The sequence below is a fragment of the Ischnura elegans genome, chromosome X (assembly GCF_921293095.1).
Source record: "Ischnura elegans chromosome X, ioIscEleg1.1, whole genome shotgun sequence".
Lineage (NCBI taxonomy): Eukaryota > Metazoa > Arthropoda > Insecta > Odonata > Coenagrionidae > Ischnura > Ischnura elegans.
The window spans coordinates 7,306,870-7,322,500 of record NC_060259.1 but is presented as its reverse complement, the minus strand read 5'-3'; the positions used below and the strand labels follow the sequence as shown (position 1 = coordinate 7,322,500).

Below are 15,631 nucleotides of genomic sequence, written 5' to 3'. Positions count from 1 at the left end.
AAACAATTTGAATTAAGATTGGTAATATAAGAAAAGATGTTAGCGTGATATTATTTCACGAAAAAGCTGATACTATGCTGATATGTCACTTAAGTAAGACAAAAGCAAGATACAAGAATTTGCGATGAATACAACACACATGGGTAATATTTGCGGCAAAGAAACAGAAAGGCGTACGCATCTGATGGACCCTAAGGCCAACAAAACTTACGAGTATGAATTTATTGATTTAACGTTCTCAATAATTACTGAGAAACATGAAAAAGGAATGCAGAATTTTTTAAATAAAATGAACTAAAAGCGCAGCATCAGCTCTTCACACATGCCATCTGTGGCGGCACCAAATACAGACGACATAGCGCCAAACGAGAGTCAGTTGTTCTGTGAGTTCTTCCAGCGGCCACTAGAGGATGCTTGGACGCCCCGGTGACGGCAAGGTCCGTAAAGGAAAGGATTTTGATCCTTTACCGGCCTTGGGTGACAGAAGAGAGTGCCAGTACGACTCCGACCACTGACGCAAATAGTTCACCCTTGTGAATAGTACATTGTAATCGTGACTATTACTTGTAACCGCAACAGAGAATAAATACATACCTCCATCCGGACAATTCACGCTCAACACACTAAGTATTATTGTAGCATACATCCTACACCATCCCTAAGGCGCACTACCTACCTTTAGAAGCATCATTGCAAGAAATACCTCGTACTGCAAGGGTTTTGTCGGGGAGTAAATTGAAAAAGAGTTGCGTTTCATCTACGTTATATCATGCGGGGAATACTTCTTAAGATACTTAGGATCGGATTCCTTTCTTCCATGACTTCGGGTTTACACTGCAGGCATCATCAGCAATTATGATGGGAGATAACTTTTTCGTGCTTTGAATTAGTATAACCAACCTTCCGAACTCTTGAAGTTCTCCTTACGTAATCTATCCCTGAAATACTCCGCTTTAGGCTTAGGCATAGCCCCTTTCTCAGAAGTTCCCGCAAATTGAAGTGGGCAAAAACCACCTGAACAAAGATCCTTCTAAATCATCATGGTCTGCATTCCTCGGGTGCTTTTGTTTTTTTAATGGTGAAGAGCGAATAGGAAGATAAATTAATTATGCCACTCTCTTATTACTCTATTCTTATTATTTTCTTTCTTAGGCATGTTTTGTGTTTTTTGGCCATAATGTCTCCCTTCAAATGCTCTATTCACGCACTATGCGACTATGCTGCTGACTGCTTTCTGCCGCCCGAGGAACAAAAGAAGTTCGAAAATTCTCGAATGTTAATGCCACAATATTTTCACCGAAAATTAACTACTTATATGCCACATGACAGTTTACTACATGAATTTGAGACTGAGCACTCCATGTTAACTTCATTTCTAACAGATCGCCAGAAATTACAGAGATTAGGGACTCTTGGTGAAGGTTTTCCGGCGATGGAAACTCTCGCGATGGCGAGTGCCAACACCAAATGGGACTCGTAAAAATGAATTTTTTTACATGCTTATTATATGGTCAATTGACGGTGCCTCGGCTATCTCTCGTAATGGCGGGGGTCTTGCAATAGCCCGTATTCACTTTAACGAGGTTCCACTGTAGGTTGTATTCAAGTTGAATGTTTTATTCTGTGAGTTAATCATTATTCTGTAAAATACACATTTTCAACATAGGTAGGTTGACGAAAAAACTTAGAACATGATCTTACAATTGAATGCTGAACTAGTGTCTTTTGGTGTACATAACATATTCTCTTCAGTTCCTATACTCAAAGAACTCAAATCAGCCATGTAAATACATATATACTGTCAAACATGAACCTCCTCCCACTAATTGTCGATGATATTAACCCTATCCCTACTAACGACAGATGCATCAGTAGGTTTCCTGACTAAAGGACGTGTATATCCATCAGATTTTTCTACACAGGGGAAGGCCAAAGAAGCATGCTCAAGCACATTACTTGCATTTATTCATGGTTCGGCTTTCCCCTATCTAGTGAATCACTTCAAAGTTTCTGGACTCAAAACACCATCTAGGTCTGGTCTTCCACTAAAAAACAGCCTGCAGGAACACTTTTTTTGTATTGGCATCCTCTTTGCAACTAAGGTCCTGGGTCATATATTTTTTTCAATCAGTGATTTTGCTCAATAAATATTTGCTTCTTTTCAGAAAAAATGTCAAATTAGAATTGAACTCCTTGTCTTTTGGTGAGTGTTCACAAATTTTGAGCAAAAGCCTTGCATCATCATTGACTGATACTCTTAACCCTTAGGTGCACGCATCTGCAATTATAGCACCAGTGCACGCTTGCGGCTTTTTTGCTGCACTTTAACATTTTTGATTTTCCCAAATATACATTCGAATTTGAGGGTGTTTTAACGTATTTGGGTAACTTCTAATAAATAAAAGCACTTTAAATATTTTTCCCATTCATTTGTAAACAAAAATATCGCATAAATATGTGCAAATTTCTTGATAAATACTTAGACTAATTTTTCTAAAGGAATTGCAGACGATAATCTAGACACTGTCAAGTTGAAACAACACACACAAAAAAGGAAAAGGATATGCCAAATCGTTAGTGCAATCATTAAAATTATAAAAATAACAAACTATAAATAAAGTTAAGTTTTCTATTTTTTCATCCTTATTGACCTTATAAGGATCTTAATTATTATTAGGGTGCCTTCACAGTTCGGCGTTGCGTTGACACCATGGGTAGCGAGCCTATCAGAGCCCGTCTTTGAGAATTGAAGACGTCAAGGCGGCAGTATGCCGACGATTTCAAATTAGTGATTGTTTATGGGAAGCTTAGGTGTACAAATATGCAAGATTAGCTCTAATGGGAGTGACAAATGCTGTTTATTTCATTATTCACTATTATTTTGAAGTGTTAAGCATAGATATTTCGTATCTTTCCTAAACGTAGGATAAATGCTAGCCATGTATTAGATTACAATCACTGAGGAGTGTAGATTAGCATAACACATACCCGTCAATGGTATCACAAGCTAAATACAGACTGAGAGCTCCTTGTTGGTGACTACGGTCATTTGAATTCCAATAGATACCTGATAATTGTGCCCTCATAATCTACTCAGTTGGAGCTATTTAGATAACATGACTACGACAATCGGTTTGAACAGCAGTTATCATTAATAAATACAGTGAGTCCTCGTTTAACGTCACTTACCGGTCCTGACAAATGTGACGATAAACGAAATGACGTTAATCGAAGCATAATATCCCATAAGAAACAATGTAAAAAGTGAATATCAGCTCCTAGACCTCACAATTTCTACGCGAAAAAAATGTTAGCGTATCATATCTGGGGCATTTTTACGGTGGGAATGCCAAACTATCGCTTAAATACGAGTTCCTGTCTTAATCGACGACAATAGCAGCAGTGACGTAAATCCTTCTCCATTTTTGTATCTTCCAGCATTTGCTTTTCGGCTTTGCTATGGTGGTCGCCCGGGGGAGCATCGCCTGGGCATCATCATCGCTGAAACATCGTCGCAGTTGCAGGAACCAAAATTATTGTGAACTCGGCAAAAAAAGTGACGACAAAATCTCGGAGTTCTACTCGGATAAATGCCTTGAAATCACTTTTTAGGTTCCTGAATACCATTATGTCAAGTAAAACCTTGCGCACCTACGTAAGAAATCATTTTGCAGAAATTTTTGCTAAAACCGTAATCGCAATTAAGAATAAACACACCGTTTTACACTTTGCTAAGACTGACTGTATTACCGCCCACAAAATGAACAACCTGCAAAGCCCGCCGCTTCGCCTTTTTTTTCATGCGAAATTTAAAAGACTTGACGTTATCGCTAAGCGTAGGTGCGATAAACGAATGATGGTCTCAAAATTTTCGTGACGTTATCGCGAAATGACGTTAAACGGGGTGACGTAGAATGAGGACTCACTGTATTCCTGACAACTTTCCACGTTAATCATGTTCACTAAGTGTATGTAATTAGCTATTTTTCGAATATTCCGAGTTAGGAAATAAAATTTAAAGATCATAATAATGCATTGCAAAGGGCCATCATTACATGCATGATTATCGACATTATGGTCGCCATATTAACTTCAAATGCTATTTATAGTTAAGAAGAATGTTTTAAAAAATGAAAATGTATAAAAATACACAAAACAACATATGTATTGTACGTTTGGATCGAAATCATAAAATGATATGCTCCCAGGCCGATTTTTAGGGGCCAACACTTTTTGCCTTTCATTTGTTTTCGCAACGCAGAGCTGTGATGGGCATAATTTGCTGGTGGGGCAGGAGCTCTCGTGGTGTCGACGCAACGTAAACCTGTGAAGGCACCCTTACTGTCTCTGTAATGACATTCATGACATTTTTTGATGCAGTTGGAATGATTATTATAAATCCAGGGCCCCACTCAACCGTGAAAACCTTAAAACTGTGAATTAGCCGTGAATTTCGTCTACCGTGAAAAAACGTGGAAAAAGCCGTGAATTTCGTCCTTAAACCTTAAAAATCTCTCAATCTTGATAAGAATACCTTCCCAGAAATTTTCAACTTCGTTCGTAGAGAGCGCACTTCTATTCATTGTGGTGAGCATCGTCGCATGGGTCAGAAAAGCGTGGGAACGAATGTTGCCCAAAGAAAAAAAAAACATCTTTCCCCAGCGCAGGCCTTTTCTCTCCCCCCTCCTGAAATATGACACCAATTCTCATCAGCTTGTTTACTTACCTCGACTGCCTTGGTTTCCCCTCCCTCTGTCACTGCTTATTCCCCCTTCCACCCAATTAGGCTTCCCACTGGCTGCAGCGACCACTTTCGAAACTAAATCTAGATGGCATTTGTGAAAAATTTGAACGTTTATTCAACACCCTCAATCCTGTGATTGGAAGACCGCTAACCTTGACAACCTGCTATGCGCTGTGGACACTACCACACTACGCTCCCTGCATTTGAACCGGGCGACAGCGAGCTTTCGGCGCGACGTTTCTAATTCTCGCGCGTTGCGGCCTGAAAACGAGAGAAGATTTCCGCTTATGGCAACACAGCATTACACGATTTTCGCATGCGTCGACCTGGGACTTGCCAGTTTTACGTCGCAACCGGAAAGTTTGTGTGGAAATATTTGACGAGTGATAAAGTAAAGTGAAAGTGAAAATAACATCTTTCAGCAGGTATTTATTATGTCTTTATATATTTCAAACCAAGTGAATTATAATTTACCTATTTCCACCTATATAACACAAGGTTTTTTACCCTCCTAACTCCTGCATAAAAGAGGGTTCGTCTTAAAATCGAATGCAAAATTCTCGACGTCAATCGGGTTGCATAATTTTCGTCGGAAAAAATTATGGATACCTGAGTTTGCCACCTAATATTTATAGCAATACAACGAAAAATCAACCTCAAAAATACCAGAACAGTAATTTAGCTTATTTAATTTTGTGTTTAAGTGAAAAACTATTGCCATTTTAGGCCGCAGGTAAAGCGTGCGTGCCAATCAATCGCCGGGTGCACTTCTGCCGTGTCCGCGAGATCGCCTGCTTTAGCCTGGGTTCGGCTCCATTCAAGTTAGAGCTTGATCAACTTACAAAATTTTGTGTGATTGATTACAATTTACCTAAATTTTAACCAGAGGTGGATCCAGGATTTCTTTCTGGGGAGTGGGGGAGCACAAGCAAAGCCGTATCCAGGATTTTGTTCTGGGGGGGGGGGGGAGGGGCACAAGGATACCTCATGATACAAAACGAGCGCAATGATAATGTGACCGTATTCAAAATCTTGCATATTTTTTAAGTGTCTGGGGGGTATGTGCCCCCATGCCCCTCCCTAGATCCGCCTAGGATTGTAACGTTAAAGCCTCAATGCCGTCGCGATATAAACTGCTACAAAGTCGTTCCATTTTTCCCAGAACAACAGTAAAAAGGGAGCATGATTTGCCTCTGATTAGAGAGATCGATTCAGTTTTGGTTTCAGGGTATTACGATTGCAGAGAAAATAAGTCATTACACTGCCGCTTTCAAAAGAAAAGTTATACGGTGGAACCTCGATCTATTGTTCCCGCATTGATCGTTCTCCGTTTCTGGTCCCAAATAAAGTTCCTTATAGACAATGTAATTTTTCCCGCATCTATCGTTCCCCGAAGTATCGTTTCTCGCATTGATCGTTTGAAGATCGCAGTTCCGACGCATAATTTTCCCGCATCCATCGTTTGACAAAAATGAGACGAAATAAATACAATGTGTCATCTATGGCTAATGACAACAAGCACATAGTTGGTATCTTCCCCAAGAGATGGAACTACCATTGGGAGAAGCTCAGTGCCGTGGGAAAGTAACATTAGCGCATTTCCCAAGATCCGTTATCCCCCTCCATTCAGCATTGGCCTCCCCCCTTCTGATGCTTTCCTCTTCTTCAAAATAAAAAAAAGGTCCCAGCTCGCGCAGGGATTGTATTACAAGGACCTTAGCTTCGAAAAAAATATCGAGTTACACGAGAACAGTAGAAACGTGTTTCGCTCTCCCCCCTCTTCTCACCCACCGACCTTTTTCAGTCTAACTCCTTCAAAGTTCCCAGTTCCTGGAGGTCAACTGCTGCATGAGTCACCTATTAGCCCAAAAGGTATCTAACAATGATATTCAGCAATTGCTGTTATGCTTTTATTAGATTGAAATATTAGTCATTTGCACGTAATTAAAAAAACGAGACCAAACACGACGTATTTTAAGCAAGGAAATAGGTAGATGGAAAAATATGATGTTGATTTTTGGCGAAACGCGATATCCTCATAGTTGAGCTTCTCGGCAGTTAATTCGGCATTTTGTTCCGAAAACATGATATCAGGTTGTTATCAGTTATTAATTTACGAGCTATACTATAAGTCTCACTTGTCAGAGTTACTGACGAAGGAATATCTTCTAAGGATTTTTGTTTCTCTCTACTAACAATCCGAATACATCTGCTCATCTGGCGCTACGATAGAAAAGAATGGGTATCTTTAGGGTAAAAAATTTGATGGCGCAGTCATATGGTCACGCTTCGCCCTCTGCAGTATGCTCTGCGTACCCCCGTACGCGATAGCATCAGTTCCGAACTTCACCTCGTACGAGTGGTTCCCTACTTTCCAGGGTGGCTGGACTTCGAACCACCGAGTGTTTTCCATGTGGGTTTAATAAAGTCAGTTTTCATTTTCACTAGTTAAATTTTATTCGTCTTCGGACCTTGGCCCCTCCGAAGAAACTATTGAGAACTTTAAGAGATGGACTGAAAATAATTGAACACGAAGAAAAGAATCCGGGCTAGATGCACGTGAATATTGCATAGCGCCTTGGGTTGTCCGCTAGCACATGACGGTAGGGGTGGGGGTAGAGTGAGCTACCTGGAGAAAACAAGTAGAAATATGAAGGCGAAGATCCAGGTGGGCGTGCCACTGACGATTAACGCAACATTGTTCACGCTTTACACACTACCTCAATTATATTAAAAATATATTCATTAGACAAGAACAATTCAAGTAATCGACTATTTTTGGCGTTCGTCATCCATCTCACAACCAGTCACTGTGCCGGCGAATGCGGTTGTTTTAGGCACAGCATGAACATTGCTCTCGTGAATACGTGTACTGAAAATGGTGTTTGATGGATAAGAATTTTTACATCAGACTGAAATCTGTAATACCAGTGTAAATGCCGAGTTGAGAGCAAACATTTTTTTTAGTGAGGTGGCATTTTCCTTCAGAATTTTGAAAGAGATATGGGTCGAATCAACAATATGACCTATATGTCTTGATAAAGTTCTACTATTCCTGTTATTATCTAAAATATTGTTTGAAACCTTTAATGGTAATCTTAATTACTCGCCAAAATCCTGCGTTTCCTGGGACATAGGCAACGTAGCAAAAAAATAAAGCATTGATCGTTTTTCCGCATTCATTTTATAATCGTATCGATATTCGGAAAAAAAATTTTCCCCTAGTGGAGTTCCAAAAAAGGAGGGTAGTCTTAGAATCGTGTTCGTCTTAGATTTGTGCTAATACGTTGTATGAAATTGTTTTTCGATTTATTATGTTCTATAAACAATTTTCATAAAATGTTTTCTGTTAAATAAGAAAGAATCAATTTATTATATTCTATAAACAATTTAAATAAAATATTTTCCGTTAAATAAGAAAGATAGGGGTGGGGGAAATTCGGTTAATGTGCAGTAATAACAACGTGCGCAAAAAACAATCTCTCGGCGAGGAATTAAAAAAGGACCTCGGGTGTCCGGACGGAAGAGGGTCCGAAGGGTATTCGGCGTCCAGGCAAGAGCGCGGTTGGGCTAGTCCTTTAGTCGGCCCTGAATTTTGCAAACGATAGATCACGTCAAAACAGATATCACTTTTCATTGCGGCGTTAACATTCACGGCGTTTGTCGTGTATGTTAATTTTCTGTTGCTATACGGCCAGTGATTTTCTTATTGTTGGCATATTAACAGACCGTGAATTTAGCGAAATTGAGACCGTGAAAACCTGAAAAAAACCGTGAAAACCTGAAAAATAACCGTGAAAACCTGGAAAAAGCTGTGAATTTCATTATTCAGGTAGAGTGGGAACCCTGTAAATCGAAAACATTAATGTATTTGCCGTCATATAATTTTTATATTTTCCACGTGTAAAAATATGACCCGCCCTACATTGAAGTTCATATGTGGAAGCAGACACTTCAGGAATTTTCCCAAGTCTCATTGATAGAAAAGCCTTTGTGTCTGCTGGAAGAATACCATCTTTCACCATGGACTTCAGATATTCATCTACAAGGCTAAACGCGAGAGCTTCCATGAACTCCATTCTTGGTCTTTGATGGATTTTATTATTTGCTACAAAAATCACGTGGTTGCTAAGAGTAGCCGTATAAAAAAATGGGAGAAATTGCTATAGAGGCCTTCGTGTTCATCTTGAAGGGGAGTAATTTACACACTTCTGGTCCACAGAATCGTCACCTCCCTTTGTTGAGTTGTAGTTCAGGATAATTTCAGGTTTTGCAGTTTCTATATTAATGTCCTTTTTGCAGTTTCTATATTAATGTCCTCTTTGCAGTGCAACGTTGAAAGCAGAATTTTTACATTTGTTTTGTTTAGTGCAGTACGAAACAAAGGTGCAGGTGTCCTGGAAACCAAGAAATGAAGTTCCAGCCTATCGAAATTTTGCAGGGTAGAAAATCTCTGTGGATTTAAGGTTTTTTCACAGTACCTCAGAAAGTTAAACCATTATCTAGCAAATACATTGCTAAATCAAAACTTGAATAGTAATGTTTTGCTGTTATTTTCCCATTCGAATACCTGTATTCCCGTTGCTATCCTGAATGCTGTTCTGCAAATCATCAGGCCTGTTTTACAAGCTCTTCTAGCATCTGCCTTGCAACTTTTATTTACAGAGAGAGTGTATTTAATTCCAAAGAAAGATATTATTTCTACACGAGAAGTAGTGATGCAATCTCGGATTCTCGAGTACACATGAGATGTCAGTTTTCCTTCAATATACAATTTGGTATTCTTGACATTCTTTTCAATCAGGTTCAGTGAAATCATTTTCGGCAACAATTCGAGTTCAGCTGCGGCATTCTTAGGAAACGATGTTGGCCCTGGTGAAACCCAAACAATGTCTTTAGCTTTTGTTTTGGTGTTAGCAAATTGTATCTAAGTGTTCAGCCCAAACGTTCAACCGTTTCCGTTTATCTAGATAAATGTTGAAATTATGTGGGCGGCTAACAATATTATTATCATCAGACTGCTAACTATCGCTGGAATGTAATGAGTCTTCAAAAATATTCTTTCTCCCCTTCACTTTCTTGTGAGAAATTGTTGTGATTTATTCTAATCACCTTTAAATTAATATCAGACTTTCAACGAAGTTAAATTTATTTACTCTTAAGACGTACATTACACTGTGTCTTACAACGTACCGCCCGGTGAATCAACTGATCACAGCTGACTTCTGCTCTGTGCCATGTGCGCCACAGGCGCTGGTGACCAATAGGTGAAACACAGCTTTTAGCCAACCTTAGTGTGAGGCATTCATAACATCTCCCTTTCCTTCAATAGGTGATCGACTTCCACAATCAGTCGCCTTGGACGTCTCACTACTCGCCCAGATCTTGTTGTGAAATCAGTCATAGAGGGTTTGTTTACAATAGGTTCATTGACATCAGATGCATTTTCCTTCTCTGGGTGTTTAACATATAGCCCAGGTAAATTTCCAGTATCATGAGACTGTGGCGGCCGCACCTCCTGCCTCGCCGCCACACCGCTTGCCTGGAGGCAAGTTAAAGCGCGCTCCGTCATCGTTTCCTTCCAACAGTCCAGATAGCCCAGCGGTAGCGCGGTCGCCTCCCAAGCGGGCGGCCCGGGTTCGATTCTCCGTGCCGGAAAGTTTTATTACTTAATTTTTCTGGCCTTCTAGAATTCCCTTCTAGAAGTTTCTCTAATGTTCAAGAACAGTAAGATAGAACATACTGGAAGTTGGCAAACTGAATAAATACTGCGGCCTTTCGGCCGGCAGTTCAGTGTAGAATTGTACACAATTCAATAAACATCGTCCAAACCATTCCATCGAATCTTCATTGTTAGCCGCCTACACGGACTCCTGCTACATTGGTGACCCCGAACTACGAACGCATCCAGCAATGCCCAGCAAGGACGAAGAAATCGCCGAGCTTACTCGTCAACTGAACGACCTTCGAACAGAACTCCAGACGGCGGCTATGCAACAAGCGGAAGCACAACAGGCGCTTGTTGGACAACACCAGCAGGCCCTCGCCGATCAGGCCCAACAATTTCAACAGGCATTTGCGGCGGAGCAGCAAAAACCGCAGCCACTTTTGCTGCCACAGCAACCACCGCAGCAGCAGCCTACGCAACCTCCGCCACCCCAGCACGACGCCGAAGCAAATGCCGCACGACTCCAGGCAACCAATCAACAGGAGGCATGCCGCGTAGCCGTGAAACTACCGTCCTTCTGGCCAAGTAAGCCTTCAGTTTGGTTCGCACAAGCCGAGGCGCAGTTCGAACTTGCCAACATAACACGGGAAGAGACTAAATACAACCACGTCGTCTCCATATTGGACAACCATTTCGCCGAGGAAGTGGAAGACATTCTATCAAATCCACCAGCTGAAAACCGGTATGAACACCTGAAGAATGAACTTATCCGCCGCCTTTCACTCTCCGAGGAAAAGAGGGTTAGGCAACTCCTTCAGGCTGAAGAACTTGGGGATAGGCAGCCGTCGCAACTCCTACGCCATCTGCGCTCACTCAACGGATCATTCCAAATCCAGGATACACTCTTGCGACAAATATGGCTGACGCGCCTTCCAATTACCGTCCAAGCTATTCTGCAAGCACAGACAACACTGCCGCTAGACGAACTCGCCAAAATCGCCGATCGGATCGTCGAGATCACACCGCTGCCTCCACCACCAGCCCTAGCCGTCAACGCTGTTGCCAGCTCAACGGACACTTCAGCTCCTGCCGTCTGCGCTACAACAAGCTCAACAGATTTCTCTTCGCTGGCCAGACGACTGGGGAGCCTCGAAAAACAGCTAACGGCTCTCCTCTCGCAACTAAACGATCAGCACCGGCGCTCACGCAGCAGTTCCCGCAGCCGAGACTACTTTCCCTCATGGTCCAGAAGCCCCTCCCAGACTTACCACCCAGCCGACGACGCCAGCTTGTGCTACTACCATCGGCGCTTCGGTAATGCAGCCAGGAGGTGCCAAGCGCCCTGCTCCCGAGCTACGGAAAACTCCAGCGGCGAGCAGTGACGGCGGCCACCGCCCGCCCTATAGGGAGCAGCCGCCTTTTCATTACTGATAAATACTCCCGTCATCGATTTCTCGTCGATACCGGCTCTGATCTGTCAATCTTTCCGGTAAAGTTCTGCAACGACAGACGAGTCGAAACCAACTACGATCTCTCCGCGGCCAACGAATCCCGGATCAGCACATATGGGACGATGCCACTCCGACTCAACTTAGGCCTTCGTCGTGATTTTGTCTGGCGTTTCACCGTCGCCAAAGTCAGCGAGCCACTCATTGGAGCGGATTTCCTCGATCATTTTCACCTGGTTCCGGATTTAAAAACTGCCCAGCTCATCGACCAAGTTACTGGCCTGTGTACTCAGGGACACCGTGCTTTTTCTCGTCAGGCCAGCATTCGGACAATCCCCGGCACAACAGCGTATCACCGCCTGCTCGCCAAGTTTCCTGAAATCACCAAACCTCCAGGCGCTCCAAGAGAAGTGCGCCATCAAACACAGCATCACATAGAGCTTACACCTGGACCTCCCATATATCATCGAGCTCGACGCCTGGCCCCAGACCGCCTCCGCGCTGCTAAAGCTGAGTTCGATGCCATGCTCCGCGAGGGAACGGCACGTCGCTCCAACAGCCCCTTCGCCTCGCCTCTGCACATGGTCCGCAAATGAAACGATGGGTGGCGCCCATGCGGTGACTATAGGAAGCTCAACAGTCGAACTATCCCAGATCGCTATCCAGTTCGCACTCTGCAAGATTTCTCCGTTGCCCTCCACGGCTGCAACATTTTTAGCGTTGTCGACTGCGCAAAAGCCTTCACACAAATTCCCATGGCTCCAGAGGATATCCCCAAAACAGCCATTATAACTCCATTTGGCCTTTTTGAATTCAACTTCATGCCATTTGGACTTCGGAACGCCGCGCAGACCTGGCAGCGTTTCATCGACGGAGCTCTAGAAGGACTTCCTTTCTGCTACGCCTATCTGGACGACATCCTTGTGTTCTCAAAAACGGAAGAGGAGCATCTTCAGCATCTCCACACCCTCTTCGAACGCCTTTCTCACTATGGAATCGTCATTAATCCAGCCAAATGTGTCTTCGGAGCTACAAAAGTCACCTTCCTCGGGTACTCCGTAACTTCTGATGGGTGTTCACCCCTACCCGAAAAAGTTGCTGCCATCAACGACTTTCCACAACCGAAGACAATTCGAGACCTTCTGAACCGACCTCCGGAAAACCATCTTCCGCGCCATCGACCGGGACGTCGCCTTCGCCCGCGGGCACCTCTGCCGCCCCCCCTCCAACGACGCGCTCGGGTCGGACTCTTCGTTCACCTGTACGCTACAACGCCAGCTGTATTTCCCCGGGGGGGAGTAGTGTGGCGGCCGCACCTCCTGCCTCGCCGCCACACCGCTTGCCCGGAGGCAAGTTAAAGCGCGCTCCGTCATCGCTTCCTTCCAACAGTCCAGATAGCCCAGCGGTAGCGCGGTCGCCTCCCAAGCGGGCGGCCCGGGTTCGATTCTCCGTGCCGGAAAGTTTTATTACTTAATTTTTCTGGCCTTCTAGAATTCCCTTCTAGAAGTTTCTCTAATGTTCAAGAACAGTAAGATAGAACATACTGGAAGTTGGCAAACTGAATAAATACTGCGGCCTTTCGGCCGGCAGTTCAGTGTAGAATTGTACACAATTCAATAAACATCGTCCAAACCATTCCATCGAATCTTCATTGTTAGCAGCCTACACGGACTCCTGCTACAAGACCAATAATTCAGAGGAGATGTATTATTCTCTTTTATGTGTTGCCTGGTTCTCCTATATGTTTTCCCAAGTACATCAGCAATTACCTACATACGATCTTGGAAAACCACTTTTCTCAACAATACGACCCCTTAGCCATCTTGAGTCAGGTTTTTTTTTAAATCATATAGAATCACCAACCGACAATTCCTTTTAATTTTTGGTATTTCTATTGTAATAATACATAGATTTCTGTTACTTAAAGTCAATTACATCTTTCATATTTGTAACAACCTTAGGTTTAAGTACATGTCTACTGCTCACTAAATTTGTATTCAAAGATCTTGAAAATAACAGTTGAGCAGGTGAAGGACAATTTTCCCAAACAGTATTTCTTAAATGTAACAAAGCTAAATAAGGATCCGAACCACTAACATGAGCTTTCTTAAACAATTTTTTAATGGTTTTGTGCAGACCTTTCAGCTAATCCATTTGAACGAGGGTAATTTTGACTAGACATTACATGAAAAATCCACAGAGAAAAAAATCATTCGCCTTGACCGGGATTCGAACCCGGATCCCTCGATTTCCGGCCGAGTGCTTTAGCCAGTTAAGCTTTTTTTCTCTGTGGATTTTTCGCACAATTGTGCATTGCGGGTGACTCCCGTAAAAGTTATCACCGTGGCTAGTCCTGGTATACTTAAATTAGACATTACATGTTCAAATTCATACTGTTTTGCAAAATTTTTAAATTCAAAGGAATCAAACTATTTATCACCATCAGTAATCAATACAAGTGGAATTCCATGACGTGCAAATATAGATTTACAATGATCAATGACAGAACTGCTTTTCAGATCAGTCAACAAAGCTGTTTCAATGAACTTGGAGTAATAGTCAACAATAAGTAGATAATGTCTACCTGCTTAGTGAAAAATATCTGCACCTAGTTTTTGCCAAGGAAAATCAGGTACTTCATGTGGTTTCATTGGCAAATTACTAATAGCATTGCTAAAACTAGCACATGCTGTGCACTGTTTGACTTTATCCATAATTTGAGAATTCGTCCCAGGCCAATGTAAAATATTTCTTTCTCAATTTTTACAGTATTCTACTCCTAGGTGACCCTCATTTGCTAACATTTCTTTGCGTAGTGTTTCTGGAACAACTACAGCTTCATTTTTAAATATTAACTCATTTATGGTATGCAAATCATATCGCGCATTCCAAAATGGTAATACCTTAACATCCAGTGACTTTTTACATCCTAGCCACCCTTCTTGTATATATTTTTGAACAGATTTAAGCACTACATCCTTTTCAGTTTCAGTTTGGAATTGTAACAATTTCTTATGAGAAATAGGTAACATATGAAAATTTAGCTGCACTTGAGCAACCATTTCCTCATTAAGATCATCTAAACTTGAGTATTTTTCTTGTAAAGGACTTCTGGACAATGCATCAGCAATATGCATTTCAGATCCCGGTTTATAATGAATATCCAAATCATAACAAAGTATTTCTAACATCATCCTCTGTAATCTGGGTGGGACTGATGCTAAAGGTTTTTTAAATATGGAGACTAGGGGGTCTATTCTCTAACTCGAAGCTCCCGTCGTGGTAGCTTCGAACTAGCTACCAGTATTGGCTACCAACCCTATTCCCTAACTGGGAGTAGCTAATTCATACCGAGAATTTCTGGTAGCTTTCTCAGACCGGATATGGGGTATGAGAAATATTTCGTGCGAACTCAGTTTTTACTTTTAGAACCAATGAAATCGCTCGTTACATTGTGTTGCCTGCGGGAAAATCATAATGTAGTCGTTCTCGGCTGACTTTTTCTTCTAGTTGAAATTAATGTGCTTTGTAAATTACGAAATGCTGAGTGCCTTTAGCTTTCATAATAATAGAAATACGTAGAAATAATTATATTTGGCTAAGCGGCTTTTATATCAATTCAATAGTTTCGATCGATGCAGCAGTTTATGTCACGATTGATAATCATATAGGCCATGTAATAAGGCCAGTAAATATAATAAAGAGAAAATTTTAGTAAACTACTAACACATTAAACCAATGCTATGACGTTTTCGTTCTAATTCCCGAGAA

General features: G+C 42.0%; 1 protein-coding gene across 4 annotated transcripts in view; it reads left to right on the top strand.

Annotated features, from left to right (window-relative positions):
• LOC124171875 (putative tyrosine-protein kinase Wsck) overlaps nt 1-15,631 on the top strand; it is a 170,413-nt gene that overhangs the window by 129,642 nt on the left and 25,140 nt on the right. Inside the window, exon 15 of one of the 4 annotated variants that reach the window (XM_046551255.1) lies at nt 10,077-10,297. The exons of 2 other annotated variants lie outside the window; for them this stretch is intronic. In XM_046551255.1, coding sequence (XP_046407211.1) covers nt 10,077-10,217 — 141 coding nt within the window. In that variant the 3' untranslated portion in view covers nt 10,218-10,297. Of the gene's footprint in view, nt 1-10,076; nt 10,298-15,631 lie in introns of those variants that run through there. One more of the 4 variants, XM_046551254.1, reaches the window with a different exon arrangement.